Raw genomic sequence first — 24,251 nt, 5'->3', positions numbered from 1 at the left:
CCTGTTGACTGCTCCTGGGCCCAGTTCAGTACCTTTTCTTCAAAACTTTTATCAATTTTTGGTAATTCCATCTGTACTGTGGAATGGGCTGGGGTACTTTTTTCCACAGTATTATTGGAAGGCTGTTTAGGCTTCAGTTCAGTTTTCACTTTTGGTGAATCCACAATGGTAATAACCATAGGTTCAATTGGTTTGTCCGTTTTAGGTTCTTTCTGTGCGTTTTGAGCTTTTACGAACTCGGGAATGTCTGGAGGTACTGAATCGATCAATTCCAAAGGAATGAAAATTATTAAAACGACAACAAGACTGTTGTGTAAAGGACACATTTTGATTTCTGGTCTAGGTATGCTATTTTAGTTTGTACATTGCTTCTCGATGATAATTTTAAGTTGCTCGTTAAGACTTTACACCCAAATAAATTAATTCGTTGTCTGTTATGCTACGTGTAATATGTACTGATGTAAAATTTAAAATAAACAAAACTTCAAATAAACAACACACAACATTACCTAACCTATACATTTTCAAATAATTATCGTCATCGTCTATTCTTCTTTTAAATTCATATTATATGACAGTGTCTTCTAGCTCTTGACTGATGGTACTGTGGTAATGGTTTTGGTACTTTCCAGTTTTGCCACATAATTTTTCTTTATCTTATAAAAACAAGTATCCTATCTATGTACTTTTAATAACTCAAAGTGTTATTAAAAAGAAGAAGAAAAACTTGACAGCTAGTTTGCTAGCTTTTCGCTTTCCATTCGCCATTTTTTTTTTAATTTCTGTGCTGTGATAATTTGGTTTTATTTTTTGGATAGTAAATTTCTAGTACGTTAATCTAAATTGATGGAGTCCTGTGCCCGAAAAAGCCGCCGAAAAACCAAAGGAATTCCACCAAAACGTTATTTAAGCGGAAGCGGATTCACATGGATTTGCTCGACTACATTTGAAGATGTTAGAAATGATAAACTTTGGCCAAACGAAAAAAAATCAATTTAAAAGTAAGTGAGTACAATTTTTGTATTGTAGCGGTAGATTTTGTTATTTCGGATTACAAGCATTGGGAGGAACAAAATGTGAATAATATGGTGTGATTAAGCTGTCAGGTTAATTCTGTGTGTGTGTGATTGTGTATGATGAAAAAACGCTGTTAATGTTAATATAAATTTCGTTAATCGTTAATTAAAAATAGCTTAAGCAATAGCAAATAGTAAAGTAACTTGATTTGAATTTCGTTAAACCCTGTTTAAAATTAAATTCAACTTTTTCCATTCGGTCACGTGCTATCTTAGCCAAGAAGGCTATATCAACTCACGTGATAATTTCGAAAAAGACCCACGTGATACCGGTAACTCTTGTTTATACAGTAGTCACATGGCATACTGTCAGTGTAGTCTGCATAACTACTATAGGAATTAGGTTGGTTTTTTGACTACCAAAACAAACAAATAGGTAGCCTAAAATTTAATAAAGTAATAATAAAATAAAGTATAAAATTGACTTAAGAATCATATTATTAATATTAATGGCATTATGGATGAAAAACAAACTGGAAAAATGGACAAAAATCGTCACTTTCATAAGTACTATCAACGACCCTCCTATGTCCCCAGGAAATATTTTCCAAACTCTGATCCTAACATCAAAAGGGGTTTCTGGAATGGGTTAGTACATTTTCTATCTTATTTAAATGTTATTTTACGTTCAATCATTTTATTGAAGCGCTCCCTTAAAGGGAAGATCATTCCCTACTTACATTCCGGGCAAAACCTGGAATGGTAGATATAACAACAGACCCAAATACAAACCTGTAGGGACTAAACTACCGTCACGGTCAAATTCACCTATTGAAGGTACTGAAGAGTACATGACTAGAAAAATCCAAAATACAAGTGCAATAATTATGAGACACTTGCTAACCCCTTCTGAAGAAATGCCACAACTTACAAAATCCAGTAATAACCTGGAGACTGACTTCACTAAAGATGACCAACTGAACTGTAACAGCAAGAATGAAAGTACCACCTTGAAATCTCCTTCAAAATTACAAAACAAAAAAGTTAACCTACATGGTAAAGAAATTTATGATAAAATTATAAAGCACATAGGAAAACTGGCTGAAGGTCGAAAAAAAAACTTTATTAATGCTGATCAAAGCACTCATTGGGATCAGGTAATAACTGACATGCAGAAACAGCAAAGGCTTGAACTGTCAAGGATACTGAGAACTATGAGTTCCAACTCAATCAGTCAGGCTACAGATGACATTTCCAGTTTGTTGGAACCTGATGTTGGCATCAAACTTGAAGATTTACCCTTTGATGTGATTGAGGAGCTGAGGAATACTTTAAACATTGATTTGGATCAATGGAATGAAGGTATTTAATTGGTTTTTTGACTGTACAATTGGCTGGTTAATGTTTGAGGGAGTTTTATTTGGTGTTTATTTTTTTTAGATTGATTTTAGGTGCAGTACAATACTAATTATTTATCACATCATAGAATTTGACTCTATACTTTCTTACCTTAGTTTGTTATTAATTTATTTGCATGTTAGAGTGTATGTGTGCATGAATAAAATTTGTAGTACTTTATTCACATGTAAGAAAAAACTCATAAGTGGGAAATAGTTTAGCCTTGGTTTTAGTAGTAAGGGAATACTTTAGTTTACTAACAGTCTCATCACAATACTAGTATGCTTAACTGTAAATCTGTAAAGTTGTGGTAAAATGACCGTGAGTGAAGTGAGTTTTTACAACAAACATAAGACTTGATAGTACTTTATTTAACCATTTTTTATGTCACTGGAAAAAACACACACAAGGACACAAAACAATTTTTAATTAAAAGCTCTAAAATGAACCATTTTAGAGAAAAATTAGAAGTCATGATGAAAAAGTAAAAAATGTCAGTTTTTTAAAACTGATTTCTTCAATCTCTTGCACTCAAGAATGCTATTTTGTTAAGTAGTTCTTACTTCTTTTTTGAGCAGACTACAAGAAGTTATGCCACTTTAGTCTAAAGAGGCCCCTTAAGGGCAAAAATGTCTTAATACAATCTAGTAGAGGATGAAATTTTTTACAATTTCTCTTATTTACAATTTTTTGCAAATCTTCAAATAACGGAGCTACGCTCAGTCAAAATGGAGTTAGTGATGCACCCTTGTGTTCGGTGCACCCTGTCACTTTTTGCTTTGTAACAGTTGTAACTCTTGAAGGGGGCCCTTAAAGGCTAAAAGATCTTAATACAATCTAGTAGAAGATGAAATTTCTTACAACTTTCCTTATTTATAGTTTTTTGAAACTCCTCAAATAACAGAGCTGCGCGGGACGAATAGACAATGAGCATAGTAAATTAGTCCCGATCTGTTTTTATAAAATTAATGTCACATTTGAAGAAAACAAGCGTCAGCTTATACTTGTACAACTTCAAGTAAATGCTTCTAATCTAGTAGGAATACTAGTCATTTTTAGATCAGATAAGGTTTTGCCAAAGAATAGCTATTTAACAAAAAGAGAGTAGACTTTGCCTACCACACACAAACAACCACCCTACAAAGTTAAAAGACAATCTACTGATATGGGCTTTGATCCTTAATTATCAGGAGTTTCATTGGTTGGTCATTCAGGTTGTTAAAGAATGTTGCCATATCTCAGACAAATAATATTTAGATAGAATTATTATCTTCCAATGATTAAGAGACGAACTTAAAACACTTACTCAAAAAAAGGAAATAATTATTATTACTTAGGGACGTAGTAACCTCATATTTAAGTGCTTACCACGCCATGGTAATCATTTTCATAGCCTGTCAAACACTGACAGAATTGTGCATTCCATATGACCAATCAACCCTGATTAAGTGATTAGATTTTAATTTATGATTTGCTATTGGTTAAATGATCTTCATCTTTTATTTTGACAGTTGAGGTTTTTTTTAAATTTTAATAGTATATGGTTACTGTAAAACTGATCTTACTTCAATGACATTAAATAGAGGAGGCATACACAGTAGTTTTGCAATAAAATTGGCAATGGAAAACACTAACTTAACCTCAACTGGTGCTGTTTTTCCCCAAATTATATTTAAAATGTGTGCTTTATTTGTTGTTAATTGATCTTCTAATATTAAATTATGGAAACTACTTTGGGAATATGCTTGATTTATATCCAATCCCTATGGGCTACTATTGTTATCTTCTAAACTATTTACAAGGTCTACTTTCTAGCTAACAATAGGGAGATTTACTATTTTTACTTCCTACTTCATTCATCAAAAGAACATTTAAACAAAGTGTAATGTAAAAACAAGCTTACGAAAATGTTACCATTTGTGCTAACTATTTTTGTTCTCAAATGAATGAATTTATGTATTTGAAACGATGATTGAAAAACTTTAGTCCCTGTCGCTTCTGGAAAAAGCATTCCCTGCACTTGTTGGAAAAATTACTATTTTAGCGTAGTATAGTATTAAATAGTCGTGTTTTATTAATATGAGTTTAAAGTTATTAACTTTTTACAATGTATGTATGAAAGGCGATACAAATTACTTCTTTTCTGATTACTTTTCAGAAGTACGTTATGAAAACGCTTCTGCAAAAGTAGTTGACAGACTAGAACCAGATGAAGTACTAATCGAACCGAAAATAGAAGAGCCTGAAACGTACGAACAACCTACGACATGTTTTTCTGATGCTTCTGTTCAAAATACCAGTCCTTGGCAAGATGCTAATACAACAAACGTACTAGAGAATAAATCTCTTGATATTAAAGAGGAGTTGGATCATGTGTTTTCTGAGTCTACTGTAATTGCCTCCAACTTGGACCAGGAGTCTGTTCTGACTATTCCTAACTTGGACCACAGATTTTCTGAGTCAAATGTGATAATTGCAAATCATACTCTGAATGACTGTAATGACGATCAAGTTTCAACCGCTACAGTATCGAATGTTGATCATATGCGACTTTTAAAATCGTTAGAAACGACGATTCGTGAAACGATTGAAGTGAACAAGCAACAAGAAATTGTCGAACTGAAGCAGATAGTTGAAAAAACCAATTTGCTTGATAAATGCATTGAAGAGTTGACTAGTTATAGAAAGTACCTTATGGAGTCAATTTTGAATTTTCATTCGGAGCTAAATAATTCGCATAGAACAGGAAACGGCATGCTGTCGCAAAAATCGTGCGAAACCAGGTTGATAAGCGCATCTACTACTAAGAGTGAAGGTGAAAAAGAAGAACAAGTGTCAAAGAGGCCGAAGTTAGATGTAACTGATGAAACTATCATTAAATCAGAACCGGAGGAGGAAATCAAGTTAGTGTTTTCTCGAATCGAGGATAAAATAACCACAATGGAGGTAATGTAGCTTTCAATATTGTTTTTTTAAAATTATTTCTAGATGTTGGATTAGACCGCACGTTAATCCGTGCAAAGTTCAATTCAGACATTTTCAGAAAAAATCCATGAGGTACCCAGTGAAAAAAGTCAGAAATTCAGTTTTTTATTTTTCAAGGTGTACAGAAAAATACAGGGTGGTCCAGTTTTAAATGTCAATAATTCACCATTCGATAGCCCATCAAAAAATAAGTTAACATACATTATGTCATTTTCCTGAAAAATGCTTCCCAAGGAAAAAATACAGTCCATAAAAGTTTAGTTTAAAAAATCGGTTTCTTGTCATAACTATCAGATCGCTGGAGCAATATTTTAATCAAATTTAGAACAAATATATGTGCAATTAATACTCATTATGTGATGTTAATGACGTTTGTCGAAACTGTCCAGTGATGTAAATACAGAAAGATGGTTTCCATTTTTCTGCTTTATTCTCTACGTCACTGTATATTTTTCAAAAATAATTTTTTACTTTACTTGTTCAATTTGACAAAATAAGTATCTCTTATAAAATTCTGATTTGAAACTTGGTTTACGAGATAATTGAGTTATTACGTTCAAAACAAACCCAACCCAACTTAAAAGTTTTCTTGAAAACAGTGAAAATTCACTTAAGAAGCTTAAAAAATGTCTTTGTAGGTAGTTTTCAGACAAATTGAAAGACTTTAAAAGTTTTGAAAATTGACTTAGAAATCAGTAAATTTACTTTGAAACGGTGAAAATTGACTTGAGAGGCTTAAAAATTGTCTTTGTAACCAATTTTCACAGTTTTACAGACAAATTGAAAGACTTTAGCCTTGACAATTGACTTGGAAACTGTGAAAATTGACTTTAGAGGTCTTTGTAGTCAGTCGTTATAGTTTTCAGATAAGTTGAAAAACTTTAGTAGTGAAAATTGACTTGTAGCCATGAAAAACTACTTTATCTAGAATTTTTGACTACAAATTTACACATTTCAACCTTGAAAATTGACTTGGACACCAAAAAGTGACTCTGTACCAATGAAAAGTGACATAAAAAGCTTAAAATTTGCACTTGAAGCAAGTTTTCATAATTTGAAAATACATTTCAATATTTTAGTCTTGAAAATAGTCTTAAATACAGGATATTGACATTAGAGTCATGAAAATTGACTTGAAGACTAACTTTTCAAATTTTCTTACTTTGCTTTTTATTTTCTTAGAATTCTGGACTATTTTTAGGGCTTTAAAACTGCTTTCAGCTTGGAAAATCAAGTACCTATTAGGGTTATCTTCACCAAGTTTTTGACATAGCCGACTTAAAAAATCATTTTAACATTTTCCATAGGCTTAAACATGCCATTTCACCCTTTGTCAGTATTAAATTGACTTCTAAACGCTTCACTGTGATTTAAGAGTGAAAAATCAAATTTTAAACTATTTTTATAGTAAAAGTAAAGTTTCAGACTCTTCATTGATGAAAGTAAACAAATTTGTCATTAAAAATTCTACGATATTAGTCTTAAACGCTAATTTTTAGAATTATATAATTTTGAACCATTTTAAAGTAAAAAACACAAAAACCCAAGTAGACATTTTTGTCAATTTTGAATAACATCACAGACAAGCTAATACATAACATTGGAGGTTTGTGTCTTCCTTAGGAAGCGTTCTTCAGGAAAATGACATAATGCATGTCAACTTATCTTTTGATGGGCTATCGTTTGGTGAATTATTGACATTTAAAACTGGACCACCCTGTATATTTAGTAAAAGTTGTATCTCATTAAAAGTTTTACACTTTGAAGTTAAATTAATTTTCAGAATATTCATCAAAATATCCAAAAAAAAAACATAAAAAAATTAATTTCAAGTTTTTTTCAGTTTGAGGTATTTTAGGCAGTTTTAAGGCATTTTGAGCAATAATAGAAGCATTATTTCGAATTTTAAAGGCATTTCAAGGTATTTTGTATGCAAAAAGGCAATTTGGTGTACAAAAAATTATCTACTCCTCGGGTATAGCAGCAAACAATTACAGACACATACAGAGTTTCTGTCTAATCTAAATTAAGACGCGATGACACTTGTTTATTGTTATACAACCGCCAAAGTAATTATTACTTTTAGGTGGTCCATAGTGAGCTTTTGGTAGGAACAGAAGGTGGAGATATAATTTTTCTAAGTATGAAAGATGGCTCAATATTACACCGGTTAGACGTATCGTCTCGCCCTGTAACGTGTATCCAGTTCCTTAAAAAAGACTATACGCATTTGTTTGTCGGATGTTTGGAGCCCGCTTTACGCCTCTACGATTTTGACAAGAAAAACTTATCTAAAATCCACAGGATCAGTGATGAAATCCGTTGCATGGATTCGATGTGGGACTATGTGTTTATGGGCGGTAAAAACGGTTATCTGATTCGATACGGATGCAAAGTACTAAGTTTTGAGTTTACTGGCTCTGGCACGTTTTACCTGTTTTTCTTTTTCTGTAGAAGAAAAAAATTGAGTTTGAAGAGCAAACTGGCAGTGAAATTTTGTCGTTGAAAGCGGCTCAAGAGGGACCCAGATGTATTTTGATAGTGGGACATCGAAATGCTGCTATTTACGTCAGGGACGCCCTCTCGGGGTTGTTTCTGAGACAGTTTAGTAACGATGCCATTATTCCTACCGTTTATTCTTTGGTGGTTCATAAAAGTTACGTTTACTGTGGAACTGCAAAGGATAATATATTGGTTTTTTTCCTTCCATGTAAGTATTGTTTTATACACAGGGTGGGCTAAAAGAAAAACTTTATAGATTCATAAAATTCTATAATTTTATCAAATAATTACAATTTTTAAACAAAATTTCAGGAAGGAACATTAGCAAAGAAAATCGTTGTTGACAAGTTTAAGGGTATAAGTTGTATGAGCGTACACAAATATCTTTTATTTATTGGTTGTTACAATGGATCTGTTTATGTCTATAATTTGGATTCTAACAAATTGGAAAGTACGCTACAGTCGCAAGAATGTGGCAGTAGTATTGTGTGTCTGCAAGTATTGAGTAAACAGGTAAGTTCTTTAAAGTTACTTGATTTTAAATTTGTTTTTGAAATAATGAACACAAATGTGTTTGTAAATGTATACAGTGTGTTCCAAACTGGTTCTCCATGTATTTGGAATCTCGGTAACCGTAAAAGCTACAGAGTCGGTTAAATGGGGCAAGGTTTAGAGAATGTTATGTGAAACTTATTTCCGGTTTCCAAATTTAATTTTCTTTCTCCGTTTTCCGGAAAACAATTGTTTACAGCTAGCAGAAACTAAGACATTACTGCGTAGAACTGTCAAAAAATGTCCAAAAACTCTGAAAATTTAAATGAAAAGGTATAGTAAAAATCTCATAAAACTAATCCCCTATTCTCTATGAAGAATTTTCCTATTAAACTTTTTTTCTATCTCTTCAAATAAAGTGGTGGGAGTAGTCCAAAGTTTGCTTTGAAATAAGTGAAATATTTCGAAAACGGCTAATCGTAGAAACTTCGTTTTTGCGGCATTTTAAAGAGCATTTTCTGTTCTGTAGAGTGCCCCAAAACAATGTTCCATTTAGTTTTCGGTATTTTCGATAGAGGGTAGTTTTACAAAAATTGCACTGTTATCTTAGATATCTCAAATAAATCAAATGCAATGGTATAGCTTCCTATTACTTATTCTCTGTAGCTCTTACGGTATACATGTAGAACCAATTTGTGTGTTTCTTAATATCTCTCGAAACTTTCCGTCGCTTGCGTTAGAATTGGGTTCAATTCACTATCAATCAATTTATCACTACAAAGAAGTAAATATTATTTTTTACAATGTTTTAGGTAATTATCGGTAAACTAAGAGGAGGCTTGGAATCCATAACGTTACCTGAGGATTTATATTGTTAGATTTATTTTTTTTACGATTTGAGAGCATTTATTGTGAGCGTAATGCATTTTGTAAGAATATACGAACCTTTTTTAAAACTCTTAGAGAGACAACAGTCTAAATAACATTACCTATCTTTGTTTTTCATGTGGTCCCACCTAAATCCGGTTTTTTTTAATATAAAAATTGAAACTTTTATAGTTACAAAGGTTAATGGTAACACTTGCCTCTAATTTGAGCTAATAATGAGTTATTGGATAGAAACAATGGGAACTTTATTTGGCACTTTTGAGCCCCATTACAAGAGCATCAATTTTACCTAAGTTGGTTTTTTCCTACCTTTTCTTTCTTCATCAAATTTACTAGAGAAACAATCAAACTTCTCATGTATGTCCAGTTAAAATTGAATTTAATTTAATTGAAACGGTCAGTAAATAGGCTTGTTTGCGAAGCTAATCCCTAATCAATTTCCAACAGAAAGTCAGAGAAAAGTGAATGTAAAACAATAAATTCTCTTTTTAAGTTTATTAGTCAATCATTCAACCTAACCATTCAAACTAAACCAAAGGTTTAAATTTGTTTTTATCCACGACCGTTATATTAAAGTATTAATAGCCTTCTAATTCACTGTCGTGTATTAAACTCATAGCACTACGCTTACCTGCAAAGTCAGTACCTATTTTATCAAAATTTCTTTTCCTCCTGTTCTCACTCCGCTTTCCCTTTTCTATAATTGAGCAGTTTAGGCTGTAGTTGGAATCACAATTAGAGTATTTTATTTTAACAATTAACATTTATGTCAAAAACAAGCGTATTTTGATCAGCTGTTTTGGAATCCACTTGATTTGGAGTTTCTGAAGAACTGTAGAGGCACACAACTTTAGGGTCTTTACGTAATACTTGTATTTTTTCGGCAATTGCCATTTTGCTGCACAATGAAACTTCAATATAACTTTCCGGGTAATATCGCCTCCAGCATTGACTAATAATGTTGCCGAAAAGCGCCTCATTCCATCTCCGGTAAAACTTTCTGGATCAGGGAGTCCAAAAACACTCAAAGTTTTCGAAATTGTGTTGACATCATCGATAGGTTGTGTAGTACATTTTCCTTCCACATATCGCAAGAAAAATCTCCCTTCAGCAGTTTTAGGTCGCGAATTTATGTATTTTCGACATATTTCTACAGCATATTGACTGAAAAGGCTTCTTCAATAATCCTGAAGCTTCTTATTTACTTACTTTCCGTGTCTGGGCAAAAATCGGCCACTTAGGTGGCTTTGTCATTTGCAGATGTAAGGTCTGTGATTTCTCCATCGGCTGTTCTTGGATTGTAAAGTTACATAGAAACGTCGATTTTGTAGAAAACACTCTACTAATTTGGTCAAACGGAAGTCTTTTGTGCGCTCATAGAGCTAGATATTAGCCTTTGATGAATTACAGTATCATATACCGCGGACAAATCTACGAAAGCCACTCCAGTTATCTGTTTTCACTCGAACCCATCCTCAATATACTGAGTGAGGTTAAGGGTTTGGCGACAGCAGGATTTGCCTGGTCTAAAGCCTGCTTGTACTGGTATAATTTCCTCTTCAATGATATCCGAGACTCGGTTAAGAACCAATCTTTCGAGGACTTTAAATAGGTGGCATAGCAAGGAGACAGGTCTGAAATTCTTGGGGTATGTTGGCTCTTTGCCTGGTTTTAGAATAACTCTAGCTTTCCTCCAGGATTTTGGGATTTGCATTGTAGCGACGCACTTGTTCATCATTTGTGTGAGCCAGTTTATGGTTAGGGGCCCAAAGTGCTTAATTGAGTGATGATGTAAAGCTTCTTGAAATGTTTGTTTTCGTATTCGGTATGGGTCTCTGGAAGTAACTGCTTTTGTCTTGGACTTGGCTGATATCCAAAAAGGTTAACTTGTTGCATCGACAAGCACCTGCGACCATGATCATTGCCTGCAACCTGTAAATTTGTGTAAAAGGTTCAAAATAAAACATTTCATATGTAAATTGAAATATTAACATAACACACAACAAAAATCTTCAATTTGCTCTCTTTCCAGTATCTTTGCCCTCTTCGGGTTGAAATTTTTTGATGCGGATTTTAAATATGAAGTAAGTTTACCATACTTTGAAATATCAATATTTTGTCCACATTGAAGAAGCAGCAAACCGTTTCTTCACATTAAAAAAATAGGATAATAGAACCTCTTCTGTAATTTTACTCCTTCTGCTAAACCTTTTTTTTTCTCCAGTTGTTGAATTCCACCAATTCCTTCTCGTAAAAGTAATCTTCATACGTGGGGCTCTATATTATGAGATGATATAGTAAATGAAAAAAAAGTTCTATGGCATATCAGCTATATAAAAATTTATACACCTTTTACACTGTCTTTTGAACAAAACAACTATTATACACTAAACTGCAAACACCAAGTGTGAAGAATATGGGCTCGTTCAACTCATTAATTAGTAATGCTCCCAACACAAGAAAAATGGATTTAGTTGGTTCGAAAAAATCTGTGGGGTCTTATAAATGGCTGTCCATCTTCTGGAAGTTTCCAGGTTCTCCTCTAACCAGTCGACTTTTTAGCTTCCAAAGATCCTGATCGAGTATTGAGTAATTACAACATAAATAGCGAAACTCACAACTAAATGGTCACCTGGAATTTCATGTCGATCCCAAACAGTTTTTTGGCCAAAGTCTCGGATTCGCGCGCCAAGCGTTCTTGCGTCGTCCCTGTCACGTCCACAAACACACAATCGCTGTTTGCGTAATGACAAGATATGGCTTTTCTAAAACCCTAGACGAAATGCAGAGCTTTACACAAATCTATTCAGTAGGTATTTGTGTGCTTACTTTAGTTTTGTTAGGTCCGGAACCGTGCAGAAGATGAGGATGAAAGAAGACGGTATCTCCTTTATCCATAATGACCAGTACCCTTTTCATGTGCTCGAATCCTTTAACTCCATGATAGAGGCTTTTTTTGAACCCCTGTAAAAAGTACTACATGTACTGCCAAAGTAGTTTGAATGTTGGTTTTCTTTACGTCTGGGTATGTGTGCTGGTAAAGGGGTCCTTTGTGCGATCCCGGAACCACATAAAGACATCCGTTATTTTCGTCAACTCTCTCTATAGCAGTCCACGAAGCTACAATTTTGTCAGCCGGTTTAAATGGGAAATAGTGCATATCCTGCAACATTTTACAGGCAATAAACACTATTATGTCACTCAGTTTTGTAAAAACGAGTTTTTATCCTTATTTTGGCTGACTTACTTGATGCATTGGATGTAAAGAAGATCCAGAATCGGCGTTAGGTGGTTTATTAATGAACATTGTGTGTACCGCAGTTATATTAGGGCCTATAATATCCTGAACTACGTTCACGACGTTATCGTTGGATACGTATTTCCAGAATATGTTGTCAAAGATAAAGTCTTGCATCTGAAATAATTGTATAGTATTTTCGTTAATTGACTTATTAGAACTTTTACTTTATTTATTAAATATTCTCCTTTCGCTCCTGTTTTCTTTAAAGATGGGTCTTTCATTATCATCAACACCGCTCGAGCATTAGCTTTTCCATTACATAGATCGATAAAATGTTGCCTAAAACATATTTAAAAATTATTGGTGAGGTTAATTGGACTAGCCTACTGAAAAAATGGTATATTGAAGAAGGTTTTATGTTTGGTTTTCTGATTGTATGGAAGGCATTGTGCATTTATTAAATTCGTTACTCTAAGTTAGATAATGATGACATTTCACCTTCTGCACCAAAGATCTTCTTCTTCAGCCTCCTTCCATTCGTTTTTGGATATAGGCCTCTCCATGTCTGTTGTCGGTCTTGTGCTATCCGGAACTAGCTTCGACCTACTTTTTCCTTGATATTATTTATCTAGCGCCTTTGTGATCTACCTCTACTTCTTGTTGTTTCTCTGGGTTGCCAAAGTTCTACCCTGATGGCCCATTTTTTACTGTTCTGGCGTGCAACCTGCCCTAGCCAGCTCTACTTCAACTTGACCACTCAATTTCTTAGGACCAGTTGAAATATACTACTAAGTAAGCCGAAATATGTAATTTGGGTACTAAATAGAAATAGTTGTGTGGGGAGAATAGGTCGGTATTTCCCTTGCATCCATCCTCACCTCTTATTTTTTAACATTCGTGATGCAGGCGTACCATCATCTTAACGACCCCAAGGAAGATCTCACGGGATACTGTGGAGGCCTCAAAAAAGATTCCCATTGTGCACATACGGGATCATTGTCATTCATGTTTGTTCAGTTCACAGTGGTCTGGACAATGGACAACCATTTGGATGTCTCCTTATTTTGGTAAACCAATCGAGTCTTTGGCTTGTCTGCAACATTCCCCCTTGTTCCATGCCTGTCGGATACATTTTAAGCGTCCAGACTCATTTAGAGCGCTTGCTACTAATTTCTTACTTAATCCTAGTCTGAGGAGGGCAGGAAGAATCTTTGGGCAGGCTGACGGAGTAGATTTCGATCACTCTTTCTAGTTCTAGTAACTTCTAGCCAAAAATAACGTCTTTTTATTGTTTTCCTGTACAATTCCTCTCCGGATGACCCTAGGATTTTTGAACCTTCCTTCATACAGACGGAGTTATACATGCCTGATGAAATCAACAAGCAGAAACACGAGGTATTGAAGTCATGCACACGTTAAGAACTTATTGGGTCGTTTTTGTCACATGGAATTGCTTTTTGGGACAGTTCCATCACCATTCTTGTGTTTTCACAGTTTTCAGAGTGCTTTCTGCTGAAAGGAGAGTCTTTTAGAGCCATTGTTCGTTTGCGGTAGAGACATTCTGGTATCATGGCACATCTTTGCAGTAAGTATTTCAACGCTCCTGCATAACCAAATAATAATTGTTTGCCTGTCTTAAGAGAGATAACGAATATATTTGTATGGTTATTACGTATTTCTCATTGGATGCAAGAAGCACATATCCAAGAATCTAGAAAAGTGAATGACAAAAATTCTTCCTAAAGTTATAATGTTGCTGCAGTTTGGTACTAACAAGTTTTCTTGAATATTTTAGTGTGCACGTAAAAAGATTTCTTGATAACACTTTTTTCAACCGATGGATAAGTAAAAAGAGGTGAAATGGACTAGCCACCTGGTTCTCCAGAACTAACCTCACTGGATTACTTACATTGGGGTCATTTGTTGCATTAAATTTTAAAACGTCATAGCTTTGACAGCTTTTATACAGTTTTTTTTTTATTGAAAAAATATTTTAGAAACATTAGACTTTAATAAGTGCAACCATCATACCTACTTCATTTCGTCCAACAGGGTGTCGTCCACATTTTCCTTAATAATGATATATCCGTTTTCTTCGTAAAATTTCTTTTGTTGCGGTGTCAATCCACGAGTTTTTCTGCAAATTCGAGTTTTAATTGTTTTTGTTATCGTTTGAAGTATTTACACAATTATTTGGATATTAACTTTGTATCAAAACAATGTATTATTTAAATTGAAGTAGACGATCTTTAAAAACAATTATTTACCTGTTTTTTGACATTTTGTTTGTCCAATTTCTGTGTAAATTAGTATACAATTAATATTTTGTTTTATGCAGTCACTTTAAAGGTCAACAAACGAAAACAAGTCGGCACTGGGTTCAACATCAACTGAATGTTACCTACTGGAAACTAAACACTCACACTTACTTGCCGATTATATTATTTTCGTACAATTTCGTCATGCATTACTTGATGTAATTATTATTATTGACTATACAGGATGTCCCATATCGTAACAAATTTAATGACTTAATAGTTTAGGATTTATTACAAATTATTTTAGAAGAAAAGTTAACGGAAATACAAATGGGCTGACAAAGTTTATTCCGTATAGGTACCATCAGAATAAGCCTCCCCACTAACTTCAAGGACACACAGCTCCTTGGGAAGGAATCTAACCTAATAAGGCATAAAACAGCGTAAAATAGCCTAAAAAATGTTATGTCAAGCAGCCTAACCTAACCCAAAATAAAATAAAACAGCGTAAATTAGCCAAAAACAGCTTAATCTAACCGAAAATAGCGAAAAATAGCATAAAACAGCCAAAAAAGCCCAGTTTGGGTTATGTTGTGTTATGTTATGTTATTTAATATGGGGTAAGCTGTTTTTACACTCTTTCTTTGAATTTTGTAACAAAAAAATACTAAATAATAGCGAAAAAATAAAGATTGTCGATATATACAGTGTGTCCATAAAGTATGGAATAAACTCGATTAAAATTCAGGGAATTATCTTTCAGAAAAATGCTCGGACACGTATGTTATTATTTTTAAACGCGGATTTTTTGAGAAAAAAATTAGATATATAGGGTGTCCCAAAATTGAAATACGTCCTTCCAGTTGACATGTGTCCAAATGAGTTGCATCATATCCTATGTCAATATTCAATTGTTTTCGAAAAGATTATTTTAAAAAAACCGTACACATCGGACTGGTGTTTGGTTTATTGTCGCAAAGTTTGTTTTTTCCTAGATAATCCATTAGTATACAGGGTGTCCCAAATTTATAATTTGTTAAATAGGATGACCCATTTTTTATTTGATTTTTGGAAGCTAGGTACGTCAAATTCTAGGCCTACTTGATGTAAAATGTCTGTATCGATACTCAAAACTGTTTTTGCTCTAGCAGCCCTCGAGCAGAAATTCCTAATTTGAGCAAAATTTTCGTGCACTTTTCCAGAAAATTGTGAATAACTCGCTTATTTGAACCGTCCTGTATATACGAGCCATATAACAAAAGAAAGCTAATGAATGGTGTTTTCACGTGACGTTGAGCAAACACGGTTAAGTTTCCCGGTTCGGCCTCTAGAGGGCGTTAAAGTTGACCTTGGTTTTTTGTAGTTTTTGCGAAATATCTCAGGAACTCTTCAAGTTAGAGGTCTGAAATGTTTACCACAAACGCACCTCGAGGGGATGCAACTTTTGCCTTTAATGCGCTTTTTGGGTATCAGGCAGCGTTTGTCCTTGAAAAATTAAAAACCAAAATCGTCAAAAAATTTAAAGGGTTGGTACCTTTGAATTTATTTAAAGAAAATTTTTGAATTTTTAAAATAAACTTTCACTGCCTAAATTCCTTCAGATTAATGATACAAAAATGACGTAAAGTGTCATTTGTAAAAATGTCATTTTTAAGGGTGCCACGCACTGAAAACCGTCAAAATTGACATAATTTCCAGGTCATCCTCAATACCGTGACAGTTAAGGCAAAATGGATGTCAATAAGGTGTCTCAGATTAGCAGCTGAGTACAGGGTGTCTCAAAGAAGTGAAAAACAATTTTTAGTTTTCGGGAATTATCTCAAAAACTGTGTTAAAAGCAAATTTGTCAAAAAGCTTGTATTTGATGCCCTCTAGCCGTCAAACTATTACACCAATGACCTTTTTTGAATACTACGTTGAAAAGCCTTTGGTCTGGACTATATTTTACCTTGAATGACATTTTGTCGTAACGTAGGTTAAAGCAAAAGTGGTTAAATCACTTTGAAGGTTTGTGAAGCTTGACTTTGACGCCCTCTAGCGGCGAAACGGTGCCACCGATTAACTTAAGTGGGCATATTTTTGGAAAGCTTACGATCTGAGTTATTTTTTAATTTCAATCACTTTTGGTCGTCAACTGTCAAATAAACAAGTTAAGGACAATTTTTGGAAAAAGTACACGAAAATTCCGCTTAATTTAGGAATTCAATTTAATAATAAAAAAATAATTATTTTATTTTTATTGAAGCATAAGTATAATATTGATATTATGTCCGTATTATTCAGATTATTATATTGGTATTAGTATTATTGCATATTATTTGGTGAATGACCCAAATATTATTCAAGTGTCACACCCCTCGGTCGAATCCTAACTGTGGGGTATGAAATAGGCCAATCCCAGGAAGGTTTCAGCATGAGATATGAAATGAACCAATTACAGCTAATCTTGACTGTCAAAAAATCATTCCTTGTGACTCCACTGACAGTTATTGGTATCAAATAATTGCATTTTAGCTTACGTTGTTTGGAGCAAAGTCTTTATTGAAGTTATTTTCACAAAAAATCTACTTGTGACAGTTTGCCCACCCATCAGAGAAAAAAAGCAAATATTACATTCTACATTTTTATTACTTTTTGTTGCGTCATTACATTGTCCTTTGATTTTTGCCATACATGTGACTCAATTTAACCAATCTCTTACGGTTTTTCAGATTTTTTTGTACCATCAATAGTAAGCCTTAAAACCATGTTACAACAAAGTATGAGTTAATATACCAACCAATCGTTGGCTGTTTCTTAAAAGTAGTTGCTGTAGGTAGTCAAAACAGGATTTCTTCTTCTCTCTCTCAAAGGTAACATAAAAAAGATTCAACATATTTTCTAATTCATTTATTGTTATAACTAAATTGACAAGCACTAACGTGAATTTAAATACAAAGCATCTTGCAGAAAATACGCTATTTTTTTACAAAATTGTACATACAAAAATTTCTCAAAAAGTGCTTCAATACTTCCATTCTACTATTTATTACACACTATATGAAGAGAGGAAATTGTATAAGTATTTGATGTGTCAGGCACAAAAAAGGCACTATTTCATAGTTAACATTATAGTCATAAGTACCGTTGTACAAACATTTTCTAAAAGTTATATTAAAAAAACTGGAATGTTCATCTTACTTGGAAATGCCTAAAAATAATAAAATATAATAATATACTACACAATACTGCAATCACAGGACAAAATTTAAAAATAATCCGATGTAATCTTAGTCCTGTCTAAACTACACACATGTACATATTTACAACAATACGTCTGGGTTTAGACAACATTTTAGGTATATAAGAAATAAATACCTACAATTTCACATATTAGAGAGTAAAAAAATATAAAAAGTCGTTTTATATAAAAAAAAAATCAGGAACAATGATACAAATAAATACAAAAAAAAAAAACAAAACCTATATACACACAATAAATCTATATATGGAGTTGGGGGAGGATACTTAATTTATAAATAAAAAGTTTTTTAAAATGTTCTAACAAGTATAAAAACAAGATTTCAAATATTAAATAATATCACACTACACGTTTATATAAACTTTTTTCGTGATGTTACCTGGCTTGGCGGACACTCGAGATCAAATTAGTTTACCAGAAAATAATCTGTATACAGGGTGTTTAAGGTAAGTCAACATGTGCAGTGTTTGCTGTTAGTTGGTGATTGGTCAAGAAAAATGTCCAATCACATTTTTGATACACCACTGAGCTGTGACTGACGCAAATTCTACACATGTAGACTTGCGTGATGGTAGATCACAGTATTGTTTGTAGTTTGTGATTGGTTAAGAAAAAGCAGGTTTTTTTGACCAATCATAATAACTAGTTTCCCTGTGTTGGGCTTACCAAAGTACAACATTTTTCTGGTGCTGGTTCAAGGTGCTAAAAATATTCAATTACTGTTTTCTCAATATTATTTACTTGCTTAATTATTATTAAATATACTTGATCAGTAATTATAGTTGCTCAGACATGTATTGATGTTCAACATTTGAAGTAATTAAATGTTTGTGTTTTTTTTTATTGTAAATTGCGGTAAATATGCACTTTCTACAAAAACGAAAAAAATTTGTTGGCATTGGGTCTGACGTTTTGGACGGCCTTTATCAAACTGTAGCAATAACGTTAATGTTGTAAACATAACTTGATCCAATTTTGAAGTAAACTCCATAGTCCATTTCACATCTCTACAGGGTGGTTTATTTGAGGCATTAGCATTGCTATCTCAGGAACTATAATGAGGTGGTTCTGAGGAATTTCCCTATAAATGCTGTCGTTTTTGATATAATGACTATTAAACATTAGTGTTTTAAATATTAGAGTGAGCTAAGAAGATAAACTGGACAGAACGAACAATTCTTTGTTGTCACTGATTGCATGTAAACGTGGCAACGCTGTAACAACAAAAATATTTTAAGTTTGTTGTGTGTGTCCATATTAGTACACTTTTTTGTCAAACCTGTAGCTGTAGTAGTTGTAGTTTTATGTTTAAAGTTCCTATTTTCTGTTACTTGTTGTCTCTCTTCGTATTTTTTACTGTCTTAAGTTATTTGCAAAAATACTTATTTTAGATAAAAATTTTAAAAACAATTTCGAATCTTTTTATCTATTCAAAATACCAAAAAAGTATGGGAGTTTTTATATCTATTCGTAAAATATGTAGAGCTACTATTGGTCAGAAATCAGAGTCTTAAGTCACGTGAGTCTTTAACCAATTAATTGCTTCTGAAACAGACGTATTAAGAGGAATATAAAATAATATGGTTTGAAAGATAGTGTTTTCAAAAACGGTCTAAAATTCCGTGTTTCTTGCCCTGTAGTGACATAATATTAACAGTTACAACTTCATATATGTGTATTGTTTCTGAACAGGACTATCGATCAGGTGATATGGTATCTGTCAAAAAACAAAGTCAGAAAAATTGAAAGCATTTACAGTGCAACACTTTTGACATATAATCGTTCTTCAGTCTCTAGCTGTTTTTTGGGATATTGAACATAAGCTGAAACCCTATCATGTGTCATTTTGATCAGTTAACCGAGTAAGAAGAATTTAAAAAAAAACCTCTAATCTGCAATGTATTTGCTATCATCGTTTCATGCTATTAGCTTTAATAGCCATTTTTGAGAGATTGACGACAGAATGTTATACCTTCTGTATCTCGTAAACAAAGCGTCTACTTTATCGTAAAGTCAGTCTGAAACACCCTGTATATCTTTGGTTGTTCTAGGCGTATTCGAGATGTTTTCTACTTACTGTCAAACCGAGTTCTTGATATTGTTGTCATATTACTTCATTTTCTACACCCTAGATAACCTGATAGTAATATAAAATTAGACATATTTAAGTTAGCACCTAATTCCATATCAATTTTCTGAATAAAAATATCTAAAGCAAACTTAGAGACGTTACTGCAAATGTAACAGTTTTGATCAAGTTGAATTTGAGTATTTGCTAATTGTCCTTCGTAGCCAGGTTTTAAAATAATAATCTTACCGCATTGTCTACCTTACTTTTTACTCTTAATTTTATTAGTTATAATATAGGCTCTATATCCAATAATTTATTTTTCGCGCTGTACATCCAAATATTCGATTTTTAAGTCTACCTTAGTACATTTTAGAGGCCACGCGCCTTAAAAACTACAACAACCCAAAAAAAACTCTATTTACCATTTTTTACACTTAGTGAGCACTCATCCGTTGTCGTTTATAACAATTACGTAAAAAGCTAACCTTAACCTGTAAAAAAACTGGCCCTCCACTAAACGAGAACTGTAAGCACATCCGCACTGGCACTAGTGTTCTGTTGTTGCAATGTCCTCTGTTTATTTACATTGATAATGTTCTTGGTGAAGTCTTTGTGGCCCGAGGAATCATCGAAGGGCGCCGTGTTCTTCCGCACGTCCGGATTTTGAGCTTTGTAGAGCATGATTTGGCTGCTCCGATGGGCGGGACTGAGCCCGTCCAGGGTCATGCTCTCGCTCAGTTTTAGGGTGGTTTCTGACCCGCTGGTTCCCGGTAGCACTAGGACAGTTTTTCTGGAACCCGGATTTTCCACTTCTGATATCATTTCCAGCATTTCGCTGGAACTTTCCGCGGGCAATAGGGACGAGAGTGGTCGGACGACGTTTACTCTGGGTATGTCCAGACCGCACGCTCCTGCTGAATTGATGCTCGCCATACTTCCTACGTCTTCTTTCAGAGGATTAGCGTATCTGAAATAAAAGAAAAAAATTAAAACTGGTGCCTCAATGACTAATATACAGGGTGGTCCAGTATTAAGTGTCAATAATTCACCATTCGATAGCTCATCAGAAAATAAATAGGTTAGTCATTTTCCTGAAAAAGCCTGGTCATCTGTGAGGTTTACAAATTTTGACACTAAAAATATACTATTTTTTACTGGCCATCAATTTTTTAGACTATAGGGAGTGTAAAACTGATCATTCAATACTTGTGAGACTCCAAATTTGTACTAAATAGTCTAAAAGCTTGTTACTACTAGGAATAGTTTTCTTTGGACTGCAATCCATTGTCAAGTGTCTAGAATTGGATTTCAAGCACTAAAAACAGTCCGGAAATTAAGACAAAGATCGTTGCGGATAAAACTTATTTTTTACTACTAGAAATAGTCTAAAAGTTGGTTTTAAAGGCTAAAAAACCCAAAGTCTATTTTGAGGACTTTACTTGTGGTGTACAATTTTCTGAACTAAAACCAGTCTAGAATTCAATTAAACACTGGTAACCGTCCAAATTAAATTTTCGGACTAATTTAATTCTAAAAATTTCAAGACTAAAATCGTAGCATTTAGTGCCAACATTTTTTACTTCCATCACTGAAAAGTCTGAAACTTGACGTTGACTATTATAAATAGTCTTAAATTCGTTGTTTCAGTCTTAAAGCATTAAAAATAGTACGAATTTCTTAGAAATGCTCCAATTTTTTGCATCAATGAGTGTAGAAGTCAATTTAATAGTGAAGAAGTTTGAAGTGACATTTTTAAGACTACTGACAGTGTACAGACTGGCTTTCAGGCCTAATAAGTTAAAAACTTTGTGAAGATAGTCTTGAAACTAGCAAACAGCCTTAAAGAACTGAAAATAGTCTAGAATTTTTAGCACTAACGTGTCTAGAAGTCAATTTTATAGTGGCAAAGCTTGAAATGACACAAAACTTAGTGAAGATAGTCTTGAAAGTCGATTTTCCAATCTGAAAGCAGTTTAAAAGCCTCTTCAAGTGAATTTGTATGAATCTAATCTATTTTCAAGACTAAAATATTGAAATTTGTCTTCAAATCATGAAAACTTACTTGAAATGCAAATTTTAAGCTTTTGATGTCACTTCTCATTGGTATCCAAGTCAATTTTCAAGGTTTAAATGTATGAATTTGTAGTCAAAAATTCTAGATAGTAGTTTTTCATGTCTTCAAGTCAATTTTCAATACTGAAGCTCTTCAACTTATCTGAAAACTATGACGACAGACTACAAAGACAGTTTTTAAGTCTCTCAAGTCAATTTTCACCGTTTCAAAGTAAACTTACTGGTTTCTAAGTCAATTTTCAAAACTTAAGTCTTTCAATTTGTCTGTAAACATGGGCATAATAATGTTTGATTGCTGTTATTGTAATTCACTGCTGGTTTTGTTATATTCACATTTCAGTAGAAGGAGAGAGTATCATCGCAAACTAAGGCGTTCAACAAAGATGGGACAACATTTTTTTAAAGTGTTAAACATAAACTTACCGTCTAAGATTTTCTTCGTTCTGCAAATTGTTACTCTTCTCATCCTCGTGGTTCCGATGGCACGAATCGGCTGAAGGAGATAAATTCACCCCGCTCAACCCCAAATGTCGTCTCCGTTGCCTGACGTACAATACCGCAGCAAGAATGGCGGTCGCCACACCAATTATAATGAAACACACTAAAGCAACCAGCAGTTTGTTGCTTTGTTGCTCTCCGGAAACCAAAGCAGTTTCCACCTTAACCTCTACAATAGAGGCTAACGCCAACAGTGAGGTTTGCTTCCTTGAAATTGCTTCTCCTACAACGCGGATTCCGTCCAGTACCCACTGAGTGCCATGCTGCAACAGATTAAAAGTTGTAGTACAAGATTGGAGAGTTTGGTGGTTGATTAATAGGTCGTACCAAAGTCACTTCAATGGTGTCGTTATAGTCGGTCTTCAAATCGCAAAGTAGTACCAAATCATCTTGTAAACCGGAGATTGCTTGCTGTTGGGCCAGTAACTGCCTCAGATTGCCGCAAAGCCCTTCCACAGTGGTGTTTTGAGGCAGTTTGACTTTATCCAAAAGGAGAGTGAGACGAGCACATGTGTTACTCAATACTGCTTGATTAGGCCAGCAGGTGTTCGGGCTAGGCACTACAGGCGGTTTTACTCTTCGACCTAAGGAAAGACATTCTAAATTTAGTTTGTAAACTTCTAATACAAGGCACCCAAACAACTCACCATTCTCCAACTCCCTACATTCACCATACGGCAAACAGGGTGGGGACAAACAAGATTCAGCGGGCGAAGGCACGCAAACTTGATTCAAGTTGCAGATAGAGTTTTGCTGGTTCGATGACCGACAGTTGCCGATTCCGCACCATATTTTGGTGCATTTCACAATGCCCGCGTTGCATATGCAAGTGTTGCATTCGTGCTGCCAGGTAGCGTTGTTTTCCAGAGTGTGACTGTTCCAGAGGCAACTGCCTGGCGGAGGTAAGTATGCAATATCGTCCACTGGAATAGAAAAAGTGCGATTGGCGGAAAATAATAAGAAGTATACACAGAAAAACACTACACGACTGAATCAGAAGCAAATACCTTAGACAACAGAGCGATATACAGGACATACTGTTCTCGCGGTCTGAGTTTACCCGTGCGTCATCCCCCTGTGATTTAGAAGTAGACATGCATTATTGACTTCATCCTTGTCTATTGTTCACTTTCAGAAAGGGTAAATATCTAAGTGAATGTCTTCCAAAAAAAACATTTACTGATTAGAGCTTCTATTTCAGTCATTGTCAGTTTGACAACCATCGAAATTTATTTGATTTGTTTACTATTAATTCTTTTCCGTTTCTTTGTGTTGTTAATCATTTATAAAGTTTTCTGGGTCTTGTGAAGAATAGCTAACCACGAATTTTGAGTCAATTTTTTTTTTTTGGGTTAGGTTACGTCCTATATAGTACAGATAAAAAAGAAAAAATGCGAACGATCCACAATTTTTGTCACAAAATCGTTCAAAAAATCCATGATTTTACAAGCATTTTGTGGAATTTGATCAGCTGATTTGGAAAGTTCGTCTGCGCTGTTGCCAAATCGCACGCGTAGTCTGAAATCAAATATTACATCATTCTTAAAAATTGTAGAAGTGTTTTGAAAAAAGAATGAATATGAGAATA

At 34.0% G+C, this 24,251-nt stretch overlaps 3 protein-coding genes and 1 long non-coding RNA gene across 8 annotated transcripts in view; 2 read left to right on the top strand and 2 right to left on the bottom strand.

The window, feature by feature from the left end:
• LOC145724111 (uncharacterized) overlaps positions 1-24,251 on the top strand; it is a 37,192-nt gene that overhangs the window by 8,948 nt on the left and 3,993 nt on the right. The gene's annotated exons all lie outside the window — the stretch shown is intronic.
• Positions 1,425-9,352, top strand: LOC145724075 (uncharacterized). Its single transcript, XM_081972166.1, is given in 8 exon segments — positions 1,425-1,664; positions 1,723-2,378; positions 4,573-5,360; positions 7,486-7,794; positions 7,854-8,096; positions 8,098-8,109; positions 8,214-8,414; positions 9,206-9,352. Coding segments are annotated over 8 exon segments (2,406 nt in total). The 5' UTR covers positions 1,425-1,533; the 3' UTR covers positions 9,272-9,352.
• On the bottom strand, positions 11,595-15,111 carry LOC145724095 (phytanoyl-CoA dioxygenase, peroxisomal-like). Of its 2 annotated transcripts, XM_081972193.1 has the most exons (8): positions 14,790-15,111; positions 14,558-14,659; positions 12,747-12,861; positions 12,529-12,696; positions 12,301-12,444; positions 12,111-12,245; positions 11,914-12,054; positions 11,595-11,855 (listed from the first exon to the last, which is right to left on the bottom strand). In XM_081972193.1, the coding sequence occupies exons 1-8, from the start codon at positions 14,801-14,803 to the stop codon at positions 11,781-11,783; spliced, it is 894 nt and encodes a 297-aa protein (XP_081828319.1). In that variant the 5' UTR covers positions 14,804-15,111; the 3' UTR covers positions 11,595-11,780. The 2 variants fall into 2 exon arrangements, with proteins under 2 accessions (XP_081828319.1, XP_081828320.1); XM_081972194.1 differs by lacking the exons at positions 14,558-14,659; positions 14,790-15,111 and adding an exon at positions 13,021-13,604.
• Ser (protein serrate) overlaps positions 17,655-24,251 on the bottom strand; it is a 223,794-nt gene continuing 217,197 nt past the window's right edge. For 2 of the 4 annotated variants that reach the window (XM_081972144.1, XM_081972145.1), the window contains exons 16-19: positions 23,311-23,586; positions 22,991-23,262; positions 22,589-22,926; positions 17,655-21,059 (exon numbers count right to left, since the gene is read on the bottom strand). In XM_081972144.1, coding sequence (XP_081828270.1) covers positions 20,606-21,059; positions 22,589-22,926; positions 22,991-23,262; positions 23,311-23,586 — 1,340 coding nt within the window. In that variant the 3' untranslated portion in view covers positions 17,655-20,605. The remainder of the gene's footprint in view (positions 21,060-22,588; positions 22,927-22,990; positions 23,263-23,310; positions 23,587-24,251) is intronic. The other 2 variants (XM_081972146.1, XM_081972147.1) reach the window with 1 other exon arrangement.

The sequence above is a fragment of the Ips typographus genome, linkage group LG2, assembly GCF_016097725.1.
Source record: "Ips typographus isolate SLU linkage group LG2, UJ_Ityp_2.0, whole genome shotgun sequence".
Lineage (NCBI taxonomy): Eukaryota > Metazoa > Arthropoda > Insecta > Coleoptera > Curculionidae > Ips > Ips typographus.
This window is presented reverse-complemented; position numbering and strand designations above follow the sequence as displayed.